Source organism: Metarhizium album, assembly GCF_000804445.1.
Source record: "Metarhizium album ARSEF 1941 chromosome Unknown scaffold_22, whole genome shotgun sequence".
Lineage (NCBI taxonomy): Eukaryota > Fungi > Ascomycota > Sordariomycetes > Hypocreales > Clavicipitaceae > Metarhizium > Metarhizium album.
In genome coordinates this window covers 295,698-313,159 of record NW_024467596.1, presented here as the reverse complement: position 1 = coordinate 313,159, position 17,462 = coordinate 295,698, and the positions used below count along the sequence as shown (strand labels likewise).

The window sequence follows — 17,462 nt, the reverse complement described above, 5'->3', positions numbered from 1 at the left end:
TAAAATGCTTCAAAATGCCTGCCCGCATCCAACAACCATGGCATATCCCCTTGAATTTCCGTTCGGCACAACCCCGGTCTTGTGAGCCCGTCTCTTCTTCTCCCATTCTTCCAACTGATGCCGTGTCCAGACAGAGGCTTGATGAAGATGAGCATCCACATCAACGCCCATGGACTCCAAAATTGCCACCACCACGTAAGAGAGTCCGAAAAATAAAACGCCAAATACTATGAAATGCGTCATCCACCAGAAGTGCTGCCGCCCAAGGGGACAGTCAACGTATGCGTGTTCCCATTCCCAGGTTTGCTGGTTGAACCATATGCTAAGAAGGCCGGCATTGCCACCAAAGTCGCCCATCATGCTGCGGACGGTAATCTCTCGCCGGCCGGGATGTTGTGGCAATGTCTGAATGTTTGACGCCATTGCATCCTGCCACTTGCGTGATTCCCAGGATCTTTCGTCGGGAGTGGTGCCGTTTGTTTGGTTGACAAAGTGGTACGTGTCACAGCCCTCGTGGTCGTGTCCGCTGAGGACAAGCCCAGGGCGGCCCATGCCTTGGCCGGCAGCCTTGGGGTCGCGACTGATGCCGAAGATGCCCTCGAGAAATCCTTTGCTGGCGTCCGAACTGAGCAAGTACTGCTCCTTGACGCCTCCTCCGTCGTGAGCCCCATGGAAATCGAAAAATGGTGAGTCGACACAGACACCGGCAGACTTGTAGAGGGGAATATGGGTCAAAATCAAGGTGAACTGGCCCTTGTGTTCGACGGCACATGCCGTGCCGATGACTGCGTTGACAAAGTTGTATGTTGTGTCCTGCAGTCCTTGGTCTTTCGCCGGTGTGTCCAAGTTCATGTCGTTCAGCACAATGATACGCAGCTCCGGGGGTAGCCGCGCCGAGTCGGGGTTTGTCTCCGGATCCCGAATTGTGGCATTCGTTTCTGGGTCGCTGACAGGCAGCCTGAACCGCAGCTCGTAGTTGGCCTTGCCAAATACTCGCTCAAACCGCTGCATGCGCTCCGGGGTCAAGTCACCGGCGTAGCCGATGTCGTGGTTTCCGGCCACATTCATTATCCTTCTCTTCCATACCTCTCCCTCTGCAGAGGCACCCAATATGCCGGACAGGTTGTGCTGCATAGTCGGCCACATGGCTACATCATCAGGTACGCGCTCACCGCCTCGAAAAGTTCGGTTCCAAAACCGCCTGCCTCTGCGCTCAAATTCGTCGTCTTCGATCCACTGGCTGCCCAGGAGGTCCCCCAGTACACCGACATGAGTAGGCTGCGTCCACCAGTGCAGGGTTCGGTAGATGTGCGCCAAGTAGAAGTCGTTGCCAAACAGGTCGAAGCGTTTGCGCCACGACTCGAAAATGAAGGGGATGTCCTCGAAGAAAATGTCGATGACGTCATGTAGTATTAAGCGAACGCGATCCCTTAGCGACTCGTGCCATATGTGAAAAGTGAGTCGTTGGAAAATGGTCTTGACATGGGGGAAGATGCCCAGGTACTCGATCGGGATTGATGTGTCGCCCTCAAGCTGGGGATCGCCCAAGGCCAGGAGTCGAAATGGCGCCTGCCTGGTGGGCGTCACATTTGCCTGCGTATTCACTTTTGCTTCTTCAAATGGCCAGTGCAGCTTCTTGGTCTCCTCGAATGCAGCGTCAGGGTCTCGGGACGGCAGGGGAAAGGCGCATCTGCTGAAAAAGGGGTACAGGTACAAGTAGACGGAGCAGGCGATAGCCAAGGGAACCAAAAGGCCGAGGCCATTTCGAAGGAAAGCCCGTGCCAACATGGAGCCAGCTACACGTGCGGGCCACGAAGGGAACAAGGGATTCCTTCAAGAGAGTGTTGCGGCGAGGGCATGCCCCGGAAATGGAGGAACTGGATCAAGGACGCGATGGCGGCGCGTAAGGAGGCGGCTAGCCGTGGTGGCGCGGGGCTAGCCGCGGCTTAGTCAGGATCTCGCGCGCGCGTGTGCCGCACAGAGCGTCGGGGAACGCGGCAGACGACGACCATTCTGGCACAGAGAACGGACGAATGTGAGGCACATTTATATGGAAAGGCAAGTTGGGATTTCAATATCCCCTCATAGATGCATTTACGGTATCTTAGTCTGGTATTCACTCACGAAAGGGTGTTTCAACCTACATGACATGCTTGGCATCGTATTTACGTTCCAGACCAGATCACTTCTGATACCTATCCCACACGTAGTGATCCAAACAGCAGCCATTCTAGTCGGACATGAACCTCTGGTCATGAGGGCATATGGCTGGAGCCTTACTCGGCAACGAATGCTTGAACCTTGAAACCACATATACGTGGTCAAAACATTACTTGTTTTGCATTCCCACGAACAATCAAGAGCACCCGACACTCATCAACACGTTCCAAGTTCTGTAGCGGGGAAGGAGATACAGTCAGTCGGCCGCCCGAGTTGGCCAGGTGCATCAAGATGAAAGCCAAGACGTGCAAGAGGACAATGGAGGCTGCACAACGACGCAAATGTCAAAGGTAACGGCCAGATGGCGCTGAACATGCGTGGCCAGCACCCCAACATCATGAACAAATCATGTATTATTGCAAACAGTGCCGGTCCTAACCACATATAGTGCCATCGATGCAGACTACACAAAATTATAGCCCTCTAGTCCAGAAGGGACAAGAGTGGAAAAAAGGGAAGGAGGACATCAACACCCGCCCGATTCGGCCCAGTAGAACGGTTAATTATATTCGAAAAAAAACCGTCATTGGCCTCCTTTCTGAGAAGAAACTCTAGCGTTCACAGCGCCCATTTCTCCTAAGAATCTACAAGATGTAATTCCTGTTTAGTTTGATGAACCAATGTAAATAGGCCCGCTACCGCTTGCTGATTGGTCTCCGTTCGTATGTGATATCGGGCGGTGTTATGACACTGACTTGCAAAAGCTGGGTCGTCGCGTCGTCCAACATTGTCGGTTTATTTGCTCCGTGTGTGTGCGTGTGTGTGTTCGTGTATTTTTAGCCGTATTTGCGACACTATAATGGTAATTTAATGCAATTTTGGAGCGTTTCGGGCCTGTTTATTGGCAATTTGTTTCTCTTTAGGAATCGTTAGGGCATTGATGCCGAGATAGTCGCAAATGGCGTTGATGACGAGATATGCCCAGCGGAAGTACACCACCAGGGAGAAGAGGAAGTATGCCCACAAGTAGTACAGCTCCATAGTTGCGCCAACCTGGGGCAGTCCAAACCGAGGCAAGTTTCCGAGGAACGCACCGCCGACAAGGGGTGCAAGCATCACCGTCCAATATGGGAATGGCTGGCGAGTCAGGTGCGCCAGGATCATCTTGGTTGTCAGTCGACCAAAGACAAACGACATGGTCAGGCAGAACAAGACGAGGTGGTTGTCCGTCATCAATGTACTGTATGGCGAGAACACCCAGGCTCCAACTCCAAGGGTGAAAACAGCCATTGGGGTCCATTCAGCAAAGACGGGGGTGACGGCAAGGCCCTGTTCCTGGCGGGCGCACGCGACGTTGTACAGACAAAAGGGAATGTGCCCGGCAAGCAAGGAAACAATGATCAAGCCGACCCAGATGTCCCGAAACGATGTTTGGCCAAGCATCTCGGCCAGGCCGGGCAAAGTGTCACCAAGGGCATTGGCAAGAGGCAGAGTCCATATGTGAGGACCCCATATTCCAGAGGCAACCATGATGCCACATGCAATGAGCAAGCCCTCGGTAGGGCCGTTGATGACGCCGAGATATAACGTGTGGGTGTGGTATGTCTCCCAAGTGGAAAAGAACATGGCCAGGCAAGGGCAGAGGGCGGTGAAGATGCCAGCGTTGGATGTTCCCAATCCCATGGCAGCCGTTTCGAGCAAACTGGCGAGGGTACAATTGAGAGAGTCGATGCCGTGATCGAATAATTCGCCGAGGCCGCTCGATGTTCCGGTCCTCCGCGCCTGCTTGCCATCAACGTTGTCCATGGTCTGGTACATAAACAGGCCGAATGCAAAGCTGAAATATAACCACGGCGGTCCCTGAAGCCATCAATTGACGTCAGCACGAGTCGATTTTGACATGCAGTTGCAAGGGGAGGAGGACTGAGCAAGAGGGTCATACGGGTCCGACCAAGTCGGGCATGTACATTACCAGCAGGCCAATGTTGCCCAGGATGAAAAAGAAGCCAAGGAGGGTGACCATGTTGGGGGCAATCCATAGCGGCAAAACGTTTACAAAGGCATTCCACTATATATGTTGACAGTTAGCTAGCCATGTCGAGAGGAGGAGCAAGACGGGTCTTGACACACCCAGTGGCCGAGAATATATTTGGACACGGGCGACTTGTCCACGCTCGAATACCTGTAGGACTTGAGGTGTATCAGCGCATCATCCGAGATGCACTCGGCGGCGGCCTTTTCTAGAGTCGGACCAGGACAGCGTCAGCAGGCTAAGCTTGGTTGAGCTTCGCACCTCGGCGGTGACAGCAAGGACAGTGCGAAAAGAAAAAGGGAACCAGATACAGGGCCATCAAGAGCAACGCACTCGTATTGGGGGCCATGTTGTCGGCCAACGGCAATGAGCGATCTCGTTCGTACCGCGGCAGCGTGTCGTCGATGTAGTTGTCACTTCCCGAAGACATGACCATGGCGGCAGAATCAGGAGAAGCGACCCGTGGCGAGAAGGCGGTGGGGAGGCGGGTGGAGGGGAACGGTACATGTACGACGCGTACGATGCACGGGGTACGGAGAACTGGTGACGCTTCGGTGCCTTTTTTTCCCTCTGTTTTCCCCCTCGTACGTCTGTAGCCTGTATGACGGTGCCGGTGCCGGTGCCGGTGCCAGTGCTTGTGTCCGTGCGGGTGCGAGGGAGATGTGAGCTGCGAGCTCGAGAAACAAACGTGACTGGTCCTTGCGTGCAGGCTCTGACGCAAGTCTTTAGAGCAAAAACGCCAAAGGGTAATACTGCACCAATCGAGGGACAAGGAGGCAGGCAGGGGATCGAGAGACCAAAATAAAGATGGATGAGTTGGCGGACCATATGTGCACGGCAGCGAGAGACGGGGAGGGACTCTGTTAGGGCAGAAGGGCAATAGCAGGGGTGGTGCTGCGGTCTACCGGTCCGGTCTGAATCCGAGCCTTTTTTTTTTCCTTTTTTTTTTCCATCATTATTCCGTACAGTGTCACTGTAACAAGCCGTCAAGCCACGAGGCATTCAAATGCCGCTGAAAATGACTACTACCTTCAAACTGACGATACAGGCACGCGCACACGCACACATCCAAGGGAAGAAAAAACCACATCACTCTCTTGTCACTTGTGCACCAGGCTTCCCACCGCTCCAAGCCGCCTCTGATGGTGTGCCGCTCGCGCGTGCTCACCTGCAAAGAGCTGGCCGGGACCCGAGCGATTCCGCCGCCGTTGATTGGGTCCCGATTTCTTCGTTGAGATGCACCGTTGCAACCTCGGCCCAGGTGGCGCTGAGCACTCACCATGATTCACGAATACAGCCTGGCCAGCACCACCACGGGACTTTGTTCACTCTCAAGACTCGAGAGCCAGCAGTGGGGTCCCGTGGGGAAGCAAGATACTCGAGTGCTAGATGACAGATGCAAGATGGTGGCCTTCCTACAAGTACTTAGATGTTACTAAAGTACATTACGTAGTCCTGTCGAGCGGCGAGGCTCGCTCCACAGCGTTCCACAAAGCAGAGCATCGCCGAGGGAGCACATGGAACTCTTTTTTTTTTCCAAGTGGCCCGGTCGCCGCAGGAAAAGAGACTTGATCTGTGTCGAAGCGTCCGTGGCGCACTCTGCCCGTGGGCACCAAAATATCTTTTGCTGCATACTTGCTGAAGTATGTAAGAAGGCATCTGGGACATCGGCCGTGACATTGAGTGGAGCTGAAGGTACATGAATTACATATAAAATAACACGTAAAAGGCCGTACTGCCCCGTCGCGTTTAATCGCCCAAAATCCACTTTGCACAACATCTTGAAAAGTCCACGGGCAGCTTACGCAAGTCACTGACAGCAGCGGTTAGAGTCTTGCTACAATGATCCCGGGCTTGTATTGTATTGTATTATTCCATGGACATCGGAAACTATTAACCAATCTAATTCTCGACCAATTCTAGAAGCCTACGTACGCTCGTATTATATTACGGTCCCCCACATCCAACGTAAACGAAACCAGACACTGCGATACGAAAAGAATCAACACCCCAAGCTCCTGGACCGCCCAGGGTATTCGAATCCCATCTGGGCAAGTCGTATGCAACCCCAGACATACGCGCGTACTCGCGCCGCCGCCGTCCCTTACAAAAAGGCAAATCCGGCAAACAGGCCGGTCAAGACGATGGCCAGTCCATAGGTGCGTCCGACCTCGAGGGCTGCGCCGGCCCCGTTCTTTCCACCGGCACTGCCGCCCCCCGGTGCGTCTGAGAAGATGGTGTTTGAGCCACTGGAAGAGGTCGGCTTGGCATCAGCAGTCTTGCTCGCGTTGGGCTTCGGGGGGTCCTGGGCACCGCAAGGATTTTTCTGCACGCAGTCCGACTTGCAGGCGTTTGTAGGGCAGTTGTTTTGGCAGTCGATTCCCCATTGTATGCAAACGAAATAAGGCAAGCTCATCGTGTACTGGGAAACATTAGGCTGTTGGTTGTTGCCGCAGAGGCATTGATAGGTGAGGGCGTCCTGTACGGAGATGAAGAGGGGGAAAAAGTCAGCACTTCAAACTCGGAGCCGGAGAGTGGGCAAGCAGCAAGTCTTGCGTTGGTGGTGGACAGACAGCGTCACAGGTGTTTTCCAGTGTGGTTCGTGGTTCCATTTGCTGGCAGAGCAAAGGGCATGTCTGCGTCTGAGAACCGCACCACGTCTCTGATGCATACGGTCAGCTTTCATCCACGGCCCGGCCTCGGAAATGTACGCTTCTGCTCACTTCTGGTGGCGAGGGGAACGCTGTTGGGGTCAATGGTATAATCAGCATTGGCGACGGCCGAGAAGGAGGAGGCGGCCGCGGCCAACAACGACACGGTTCGGGACAAAGGCATTGTCTTGTCTGGTCTCGCAACGGAACCGTCAAGGAGAGCTGGCAAATTGTACATAGAGTCAGCGTCTGGTAGACATCGTAGGTGTAATGTAACGCAGGTGGAAAGGTGGCAGATGCAAGCCTGGTATCAACCGGCTCGGAGTAGGAGCTTCCCGTCTTACAGTCGAACAAATTAGGCGCCTTACACGCAGTACAGCCGACTCCGAGGAAACGTGAAATGCAAGTTGGCAACAACCGGGGATGATGAAGCAAAGAGTCAAACAGAATCAACGAGTGACTTTAAGAAGAGAAGCAAATGAACACGGCGATGGGCAAGCAAACGGAGGTCACAAAGAAAGGAGGTGACATCTTGAAGGCGAGCGAGCAGGCGGCCCAGCGGGATAATTATGGTCAAATACCGGGGGGGGAAGAATACTTGAGAGTTGAGAGGTCAAGCCTCACGGATCAGCCCGATTGACCAGGGTGGCAGTAGATGGACAAGGATGATGGATTTGGGATGGTCAAGACTCGCAACAATTGAAACTTTATTACATAACGAGTACGTGGTGGGTAGTCAAGCTCTGGCAAGCCCAGGAGAACTACTACAGTAAAGCAGGTTTATAACGATCCCCTGTTATAGCGATTCGGCACACACGCCTAGGCGTGAAGTACCTTTCCTATATGTTATATATATAAAAGTGACTTCTTATCTATAGCGATTTTTCTTGTAAATATTGCTTATTAATATATGTAAGTTTATAATTACACACCACCTTACCCCCCCTAAAATCCCTTATCAGGCTCTATCAGGCCTTATCAGCCTTATCTACTAGCAAAAGTGGGGCTATGTGGGGCTCTTTCCTAAAATGGTAGTCGCATCTTAGCGATATAATCCCTGTAGTCGGGTTATAACGATGCAAAATTGCTCACGAAGGTTATCGTTATAGACCTGGTTTACTGTAGTAGTTACGGAGTACTCCGTATTGGAAACCTAAATTTGTCTTGTCAAATAAAACGGGGGAGGGAAGGAAAGGAAGAGGAGAAAAGTGGGCGCGGGGGAGGAGAAATCCCGGGCAAGTGAAGCTATCCAGCTCCGCATCAGCATGGTCGGCTCCGGGCCATCTGCCAACAAGCAGGAGTACATGACTACTCGAGTACCCAGGCACCGACTACCTGTAGTGAGGTCGGTACTCCGTACTTGAGTAAGTATTCTTGTACTTGAACAGTTGAGAAGATGCATTGCAGCGGACAGAGGTCGCGGGGTGCGCAGCCGGCAATGAGCAGTCAACGTGGGAAGGAAACACAAAAAGTGATTGACGAGTCTCTCGGTCAAGGTCTCAGGTAGATGAGCCACCCCCCCCCCATTGTCCAGACTGGTCCTGTGGGTAACTCAACGTTGTGTTTGTCCACGACGGCCCCCATCCTCGATGCTACCAGATGTGTACGAGCCATACGACGACGAGGATTGTTTTGCGGGATGCGCATGTAGTACTCCGTACGGAGTACGTAGTTGGCAAGTTAGTGCCAGCTACGTACTCTGTCCGTCCCTAGGCGGGCCCGTCTTGTTTCTCTTATTTTTTCTTTTTCTGTCTTCTTTTTTTCTTTTTTTTTTCTTTTTTCAGTCTAGCACATGTCCATAGGTTGAAAAAGCTTGGTGCCCCTTCTGCCACCAAAAGACGGTGGTCACGGGCCACGGCCCAGGCAGCCAAGTTGTCATCATGCGCATTGCTTGCTTGCTGCTTGCTTGCATGCCTCATCCCGCCGCCCCCTTGTCTGCTCCGGAGGGAGTATAGCATGCTCGGATGCGGACCCGAGGTCGGGTAATTGTGTGGTGGGTGCGTCTGGAATTGACGAGACCTGTCGTGGAGCTCCTCTTCTCGCGATGGCCAAGCGGCATCAAACAAGAGGTGGAGGCCGACGTTCTCGAGGTGCCAGATAGTCGGCAGCCTGGATTGGAGGGCTGTGGCGTCCAACAAGCGTCAATGGCACAATGGCACGTTGACGTTTCGCCGCCTGGATGGAATGAATCGCTCTGCGGCGCTCGCTCATCACGTCACGAGGGCGAGGAATACGAGGCCGCGCACTGCCCGACAAGAACGTCCGGTCCGAACTCTGGACGGACCCAGCCGATGCAAACTCGACAACATCTCCATGGCCAGGTACTTAGTGGCAGCCGTTTGCATGCTCTCGGGCGCTTCCCAACGAACGGAACGGCACTGCTGAGCAACCTGAGTGAATTCTATTTCAATCTTGACGGGCCCAAGGTTGTGGTAGACGGCTGCGGAGCTGTCACTGGTCCGCCGAGTACGTAAACCCCCAACCCCCGTATGTGTGAGTATCAAGTTGAGCCATTGTCAGAAGCTCGTGCATCAATTGCCCCCTCTGCATGGTGTTGGTGTTGCAAACGGTGCGCGCAGACACGAAGGCTATACGAAGGTTTGCGTCTCTCCGTCCACGTTGAAGGGCCCAAGTACGTACCAGACAGAGGGCCAAGTAAGGTATTTGAGTACCTAGGTACCAAAGTACCAACCAAACCTGGTGTTTTTATCAGAACACAACCATCAGCCAAGGCCATCGGAGAATCATTCCTTGGCAACTCGGAATGATTTCAAGTGTCCGATAAATAGCTGCAATGAAGGCATCCCACGCTCCTCTCACCATTCCGTGTGCATCACTGATCAGGCACGTTTTACGGATTTGGGACCATCTGAGATGGCGCCACTCGAGCTGACCGCGACGGCTCGGCCCCACATTTTGTCCATCCTCCAGCGTCCATCGTCCACGTCCATCGCCCATCGCCCATCGTGGGCCGTGGCTGGACGTGGAAGCGTGCTACCATTCCACGGCGCGCTCAGGTTGCGAAGCTTCTCTGATCCAGAGCCCAACATGCCCGCTTGCATGAATGCCTCCCGATCCAGCGCCCAAAACCTTGCCAATTGATCGGCCAACGACTACAACCCCGCACCTGGTCAGGCTTGCTTCCGCAACGACGCCTGCGAGCCGAGCCCCATCTCTCAAGCCCAAGCCCGCACGACCGACCGACATACGGTATACCCGACCCCGTCTCGCCCCAAGAGGGAACAGCTGCCGAAAGACACATGAGCCACGGCTCGCACATGGCCGAATGGCGCCGGCCGAAGCCCAGGAGATGCCGGCGGCAGGGAGCCAGTTTGAAAACGAAGCCCCGGAACTCGCATCTTCCATGGTAGTATGTCCGGATACGACGCCGCCGCCGCCGCTGCCGAGCCGCAACGCCCAGGCACACGACCAAGACAATGTGTCGCACGACGATGGGGATGTAGCGTCGCCAACACTGTCCAACGGCTCAGTCGCGAGCCCGCCGTACTGGATGAACGCCCATGCTCACCACCGCAATATATCCAACCTTTCGGTCGAGTCCATCTTGCCCGCCGGCGCCATCGTCCTACAAGACAACGACACGAGCGAGCACCAAGATCGGAACAATGCATGCTGGGCACGGAGCGTTGAGGTCATCAACTACACCGTTGTCAATGGAGGAGCAACAAGTGTCGGGGCGTTTGTGGTCTGGAACGTCCGTGTAGAGACGCTGAGTGTATGTCCATCCCCTCCTTTTCATCTTGCAATTGCGTTTGCCAAAGGCCTCATCCACGACGCGGTAAACAGATGCTGACTTGTGCTGGCGCCAGGGAAGCTACATGAACATCCGGAAACGTTACTCGGAATTTGACGAATTCCGCGCCAAACTTGTTAAATCGTTCCCCGGCTTCGAGGGGGCTGTGCCGTCACTGCCTCCCAAGAGCGTCATTTCCAGGTTTCGACCCAAATTTCTCGACAAGAGGCGGGCCGGCCTGCAATATTTTCTCAAGTACGTCTTTGCGCGCGCGTCAAATTTTTTGAGCACTTTGTCAGCTTTGCCCTCCATGTTCTCATTCCTCTGGGGTTAAAAAAAAAAAGAAAGAAAAAAACCCTTGACAAGAATAAATACATGAAAAATTTACCTTCCAGGTCCCTGGTGACGAGTATCATGACGCCTTTAGTTTTTTTCCGTTTCCAAAGGGACTCTGCTGACATGCCACGGCGCAGCTGCATATTATTGAATCCGGAATTTTCAGGGTCACCGGTCCTCAAGGAGTTTCTCTTCTCTTGACCATACCATGAGGCTATCGACTTCATTGGATGAATGGACCGCGGCTTGAGCAGCGTGGGCTGTTGTCGGACATGAATGAAACCATCTTACCGGTACACAGCACGTCGTTTCTTGTATCTACTTTATTTATTTCTCTTTATTCTTCTTTGGGTAGCGTAGCGGCCCCGAATAATTTCCGTCTTGCATATTTGATAGCAGTCAAAGAAGAAACCAAAAGACCGTGCGCGCGTGTGAATGGTCATCTCAGCTCTCTTTAGGTATCGTAAGCTCACTGGCGAGCCGCGTGCTCAACCTCGCAGAATGCCTCGCCACCACATCGTCTCGGTCGTCAGCGTGATCAGCAGGGCGGCCCTCCGACCCTCACGCGCTCAATTGGGACAGGGTCGCGGTGGTTGTCTGCGGGTCGTGAAACAAGTTCTAGTGACTTGCCCATTTTAACTCGGTCGGCCCGTCTTCTCCGTGCATATATTATATTGCGCTTTGCGTCCGTGGTTGTTGTCATTGCCAACTGCGGTGGGGGTTTGGAGAAAGCATCCTCCAATCCGGCTTCCAAGCGGACAAGGCTTCACCACCCGTCACGCCCGCTCCCTCCTGCTTCTGCGCGGCCACGACCTCGCATCTATCTGCAGCTGTTTTCGAACGACACGGGCTCACGCTAGGGCACGGCATGTTGCGTACGGCATCATGTCAACTTCGTGTCTATGCTTGCAGTAGTCCTATTTGCCGACCTTTTTTTTGACATTCCACTCCACCAACCGAACCGAGCATCTTCACCAGACCACAGCTCCTACATACAGCCAGCAATATTCAAATTTCCCACGCATCAGCATCTCCAAGCCCGACCTCAGACGGCTCGACGACTCGACGGCTCGGCGTTTTGTCACATTTCTGCGGCCCACGTACGGCGTACGGCGTGCTACCCCATGCAGCGTGGATTCCGGCATTGCGCATCTCAGGCTGGACTTGCAGATTAAAGCCGGAGTCGCCAGGATCCCTAGCCCAAGGACCCAATCACCAGCCTCTTCGTCCCTGGCCAGCATCAGCATCGCATCGTCAGACGTCACGTCACGTCCCCCCACTTTATCCATCAACTGCCCAAGCGCCTCGACGTCGGGCGCCACCAGCTCGCCGCCGATGACGGCCCCCTCCAACCTAGATTGATCGTATCGTCGCACGGCCCAGGCGCCTCGGGCCCGAAAGGAACATGTCGACGTCTGATAGTGCCATTTCCTTCGGTGCCAGCACCACCGCCACTGTCAGCACATGCCCATCAGTCCCCAAGACCAAGGAATACATGGATTCCCTGGTGCTGCCGTCCCAGGACAAGTTTGAGCACATCGCTCAGGTCCAGGAGGAAAAGGAAGCTGAATCGCGGCGGAGAGCTCGAGAGGAGTGGCGTCGCCGCTCCATGGAGGATAATATCCCCCACGCCACCGACACCAGCCATCGTAGCCGCGAGCGAGACAAGGCCGCCAAGGTCATCCAAAAGACCTTTCGAGGCTACCGTACCAGACGGGAGCTGGAAGGGTACACTCTGAACGCGAGCACACGATGGGTCATGGCGGTTCGAGAAGCCCAGTTTCGCCAAGTCATAAAGCCCCATGCCACGGCTCCTTCTGCCGCTCCTACCGCCGTCGCGCCAGCTAGTCCCAACGGCGGCGAGGTTCTCGCCCTCGAAGACCCCGTTGATTATCGCCCAGCCAGTGCAAGGCAGAAATGGAAAAAAGTAAGCTTGGTAGCTCGCCACGCAGGACACGATGATTCCGATACGGAATCTGATTCGGTCCAAGGCGATTTGGACGACATGACGTCAGAGGAGAAAGCTTTGGCAAAGGAAAAGCGTCTCAAGGCGACTTTCCAGCGCCGCCAGGCTGCTCGCATGATGGGCCTGCAGTACTTTTTGGAAATGGTGGACTCGAAACACCGGTATGGTAGCAACTTGCGCATGTACCACGAGGAGTGGAAGAATTCCAGCGCCAAGGAAAACTTCTTTTACTGGCTGGACTACGGCGAGGGCAGATCCATTGAGCTGGATACGTGTCCGCGGGACAGGCTTGAACGAGAGCGAGTGCGGTACTTGTCCCGCGAAGAACGACAATATTACCTCGTCCGGGTAGACGCGGAGGGACGGCTATGTTGGGCGAAAAATGGTGCCCGCATCGACACGACCGAGCGGTTCAGGGACAGCATCCACGGCGTCGTCCCAGTTGACGATCCAACGCCAGCGTTCACGCACACACCCTCGCAAACCCTCCATCCGGAAGACAACGACTCCAACGATTCAGACTCAGACTCATCTTTCGAGTCCAGGCGTGAAGCGGACCGCGCTGCCAAGTACGCCGACTCCAGCCTCGACAACTCCAAGGGCTTCAAGAAAGTCACGCACATATCAGCATCCACCATTTTCAACCAACTACTCCGCAAGTCGGTCAAGAAAAACACGTGGATATTCGTAGCAGACACGTCCTTCAGACTCTATGTCGGCATTAAGGACTCTGGCGCCTTCCAACACTCCTCTTTCCTCCAGGGCAGCCGCATCTCCGCCGCAGGGCTCATCAAGATTAAAAACGGTCGCCTATCATCCCTTTCGCCGCTGAGCGGCCACTATCGTCCGCCAGCGAGCAATTTCCGTGCCTTTGTGAAGAACCTGAAGGAGGAGGGCGCGGATATGAGCCACGTTTCCATATCCAAGTCGTACACCATTCTCGTCGGGCTGGAGACGTACCTCAAGACAAGGAGAAAAGGCAGAGAGCTTGTGGGCAAGCTGATACACAGCAAAGATAAGTTGATTGCGCCGGAGGAGGTGCGGAGGCGAGAGGAGGAGGAGAAGGACAAGAGCGAGAGTGCGGAAAAGGAGAGGAAGGTGCTGGAGAGGGAGAGGGAAGAGGAGGAGAGGGTGAAGGGGGAATCGAGGAGGAGTGACAGAGTCATGAACAAGATTAAGAGCTTGCCAGTGGTAAATGCGAAGTGAGGGCGCTCGGATGTTTATACACCCCCTATGGTTTTGAATACATCAAGTAGCTCGCATCTGCACTTTTGCCAGGGTGGGATATGAGAGGGCGTGGGTATGTGACAACGGTTACCGTTGTCACCTACTACAAGGACCTGAATATGAGCTTGTGAATATGGCAGCCAGCCCGTATCTATGTCTGAATATATCGACAAATTTAGACACCAGCTGTATTAGTTGGACGATTGGAGACGATTGTTGACTGCGCTCAAGACGTAGTAGTTTGAGTAGAAGATGTAGGCACGGACGTATAGGGTAGCTTATTCGACATGGCTTGTCTCGCGACAAATCACGTACAGCACAGGCCGATAAGATGCGCTAAGCACTAAACGCCGGGGGCGGCATGACCAAATACAGCGCTAAAAAAGCAGGGGCTCGAGGTCAATGGGCGAGCTTCAGCGCACCCACATCCTCAATTGTCCACCAACCACGCTGTAAGCATCCTCGCCTACAGCACCCGAGACTCCGACAACAGAGGCCCTGGGGAAGGGGGGAGGGAAAACAAAAAATCATAACAGCAAAACAGCAAAGACGGAGAACCGCCATCGAGGAATCGAGGACGCGTCGTCTTGATCGTGAGACTGACCCCCAGCAGACGGCGACAGACAATGCCAGGCCTCGACGTCATCGTCAATGGCCTCCGTCACCCGCTCCAACCGGCGAGCCGAGGGCCTTCATCATGCCCATGACCATTCTCATCATCATACGCATCCACATTCGCACCCGCACCCGCACCAGCACCCGCACACGCACACGCACACGCACACGCATCATATCGCCAGCCCCCTCACGCGTGCGGCCAACCCGCCCGCCGGTCTGTTTGCCTCGACCGACGGCACAAGTCGAGGCGCTCGTCCGAAGCGAGCTCTCGAGCCTGTTGACCGTGAAGTCGATGCCCTGAAGCCCAAGAAGACGAGGATCGCCGTGGAAATCCTCTCCAGACATCAATCGCCGGTCGTCCACGGTGTGCGGGCCTCGAATGTTGTCCCGACTGTTGTCCAGCCTCCATTTCCGCCGACACCGCCTGCAGCGCTACCGGCCGCGTTGAACACCATAATACAAAAGCATATCCCTACAACGACAGCATTTGTACCACCAGTCCTGATACCTCCTGCGGTCAATTCCGCCGAAGGGTCAGCTCCGCTTGTGACGGCTGCTCCCCCCAAGCCGAAATCACCCGTGGAGCTGGAGCCAAATTTCACCAAACACCAAGCCAAAGTGATCAATGGCATCAAGGCAGAGCTTGACCGGCTACAGCCGCAGCCTGCATCTACCCGCGAGCAGGGGCGCAAATTGCGCTCCCAGGAGGCTACTAGGTTCAAGAGCGACTTGTCTGCGTACTTTCCCGATTATGACGAAGTGATCGGAAACGATCCCAAGGAGCAACGTACGTATGGCGCCACTGGGCCTGGCACAGGCCCCCCTCTGTTCGTGTGTGCGCGTGTGCGCGTTGCGCTAACATGCTGGGCAGACTTGTTGACTCCTGAGACTCCAATTGTGGTGGTTGACTCTAATCCCCGGCGTGTCATCGCGGAAACACAGCGTGGAGCAGCACGGATGCAGCAGCAAAGCCGCATCTTAGAATTTCCAGTCCGTGGATATGGCGATTCGTTATACACGGACGTTTTTGATTCACAAAGAATCGACTTCAAATTCTTGGAAACCCAACAAACCAATAAAAACCTCGACGATCCACTACCGGACGGGATTTTTGAGCCTTCGCACAAGAGAGCAGAGCGGATAGAGCGGTCCATACGCAACTCTGAAAAGGGACGCGCTCAGCATGAGAAGGACCAAATAATTCGGCTTCTCGAGGGTCTGCAGGGCCATGATTGGCTTAGAATTATGGGTGTTAGCGGCGTCACAGAAACGAGGAAGAAGTCGTTTGAGCCTGCGCGTGCATATTTCATCAAGGGCTGCCAAGCCATACTGGACAAATTCCGCACGTGGAATTTGGAGGAGAAGCGGCGGAAGTTGGAGAAGGAGAAGGTATTGCAGGCCGAGCAAGAAGCTGCGCTGGCTCAACAAGAGGGAGACGAGCAGGCAGAACCGCTCAAAGCAGACGAGGTTGAGAATTCAACTGCAGAAGACGACGTCGACGAGAGCCAAGACGGTAGAGGAGGCACCAAGATGGGACTTGATGCGGACGAGGTCTTGGAAGACGCCGAGGAAGAGGTGGTGACATCACAGAGCGATACGAGCGATGCGTCACCTGCCAAGCAGCTTCGTCAAGAGGCTCTGGCAAGGTCCCAGATGGCAGCCGCAAGTGCCAGAAGGCTCAGGCCACCGCCACGGGTCACGCCGCCCAAAACAGCAGAGGCGCAAAAAGGATTCACTTCGTTCTTTGGCAAGAAATATGAGCGAGACCACGCCCTCAACCGAACGCGTCGCGTTGGCCGCAAGGTGCTGGCTTGGGGCCACCCGATTCCGGACCTGGAAGAAGCAGACTTTGTTCTGCCGGAGGGGTATCGCGACGAGGAGCTGCTCAAGTCCAGAGCACGCAGGAAGCGGAGAGACAAGCGTAGGAGTCGGGGCTAATACCGCTGCACACTGAAGTTATTTTCTCCTTGGCAATTATTGACACGCCGGCCGGGGCGCCATACCGCCCCGTCTTCGCCCAGCTTTTTGCCCCTTTTCTTACTTTCTTGCCTTTGCATGGCGTTGGGGGCGCAAGAAGGGTCACCATCTCCCGCTAAGAGACCGCTGACGCAGCACTTGGATGTAGTATACTTGACGAGCTTGTGCATTATCGACTAGGAACATTTTGAGCAGGTAGGAGCCTGGGCGTGGGGATTAGGCAACAGGATGAGTCGCCATTGTGTTTTTTGAGCGTAACGTTAGTTGGCTTGCAGCAGAAATAGCATGTCTAGCTTCTAGGCACATAAGATACCCGGTGCATTGTGTCCTAGCATGGAATATGATGGAGGCATTTTTGATTTTACATGTCATGCATGGTTGAACTTTGTGCACTTATAGTCCGCGCCGTGCAGTGTTGATGTGGAATGTGGCACGGGAAGTGGCACGCCAGACCTCATTTGTGCACCCCAGGAACCTCGGTGGTCCGTGCGTTTGACTTGATGCAAAGCTACCCATAACTTCTTGCGATTGACGATACGCCGCCCGCCTCTCGCATAGGTACTTACTTTACAATAAAATACTTCTTCTCGCGGTGCATCGTGCCTGCGCTATTCGGTCCGCCATTTTTTTTTTCGGTCCGAACCGCGTGTCCTGTCACGAGGACATCTTTTCAGCTACCATACATATCCCGTCCATCGCTCTCCAAACATCTGTCCTTGCCTCGTCGACCTCGTCGTGCCG

General features: G+C 54.4%; 6 protein-coding genes across 6 annotated transcripts; 3 read left to right on the top strand and 3 right to left on the bottom strand.

Annotated features, from left to right (window-relative positions):
• Positions 1 to 9: 9 nt before the first annotated feature.
• Positions 10 to 1,788, bottom strand: MAM_06620 (Metallophosphoesterase domain protein; the record flags this gene model as incomplete). The annotated part of the gene is made up of 1 exon (XM_040825418.1): positions 10 to 1,788. One exon carries the CDS (start codon positions 1,786 to 1,788, stop codon positions 10 to 12), a length of 1,779 nt encoding a protein of 592 aa, XP_040676629.1.
• A 1,239-nt stretch (positions 1,789 to 3,027) lies between these two features.
• Positions 3,028 to 4,628, bottom strand: MAM_06619 (sn-1,2-diacylglycerol cholinephosphotransferase; the record flags this gene model as incomplete). The annotated part of the gene is made up of 4 exons (XM_040825417.1): positions 3,028 to 3,969; positions 4,103 to 4,228; positions 4,291 to 4,400; positions 4,526 to 4,628. 4 exons carry the CDS (start codon positions 4,626 to 4,628, stop codon positions 3,028 to 3,030), a joined length of 1,281 nt encoding a protein of 426 aa, XP_040676628.1.
• A 1,668-nt stretch (positions 4,629 to 6,296) lies between these two features.
• On the bottom strand, positions 6,297 to 6,608 carry MAM_06618 (uncharacterized protein; the record flags this gene model as incomplete). Its single annotated transcript, XM_040825416.1, has 1 exon — positions 6,297 to 6,608. One exon carries the CDS (start codon positions 6,606 to 6,608, stop codon positions 6,297 to 6,299), a length of 312 nt encoding a protein of 103 aa, XP_040676627.1.
• Positions 6,609 to 10,129: 3,521 nt separating this feature from the next.
• MAM_06617 (sorting nexin-like protein) lies at positions 10,130 to 10,931 on the top strand (the record flags this gene model as incomplete). The annotated part of the gene is made up of 2 exons (XM_040825415.1): positions 10,130 to 10,579; positions 10,674 to 10,931. 2 exons carry the CDS (start codon positions 10,130 to 10,132, stop codon positions 10,929 to 10,931), a joined length of 708 nt encoding a protein of 235 aa, XP_040676626.1.
• A 1,407-nt stretch (positions 10,932 to 12,338) lies between these two features.
• Positions 12,339 to 14,105, top strand: MAM_06616 (IQ calmodulin-binding motif protein; the record flags this gene model as incomplete). Its single annotated transcript, XM_040825414.1, has 1 exon — positions 12,339 to 14,105. The coding sequence occupies one exon, from the start codon at positions 12,339 to 12,341 to the stop codon at positions 14,103 to 14,105; it is 1,767 nt and encodes a 588-aa protein (XP_040676625.1).
• Positions 14,106 to 14,777: 672 nt separating this feature from the next.
• On the top strand, positions 14,778 to 16,682 carry MAM_06615 (uncharacterized protein; the record flags this gene model as incomplete). The annotated part of the gene is made up of 1 exon (XM_040825413.1): positions 14,778 to 16,682. One exon carries the CDS (start codon positions 14,778 to 14,780, stop codon positions 16,680 to 16,682), a length of 1,905 nt encoding a protein of 634 aa, XP_040676624.1.
• Between the last annotated feature and the right edge of the window lie 780 nt (positions 16,683 to 17,462).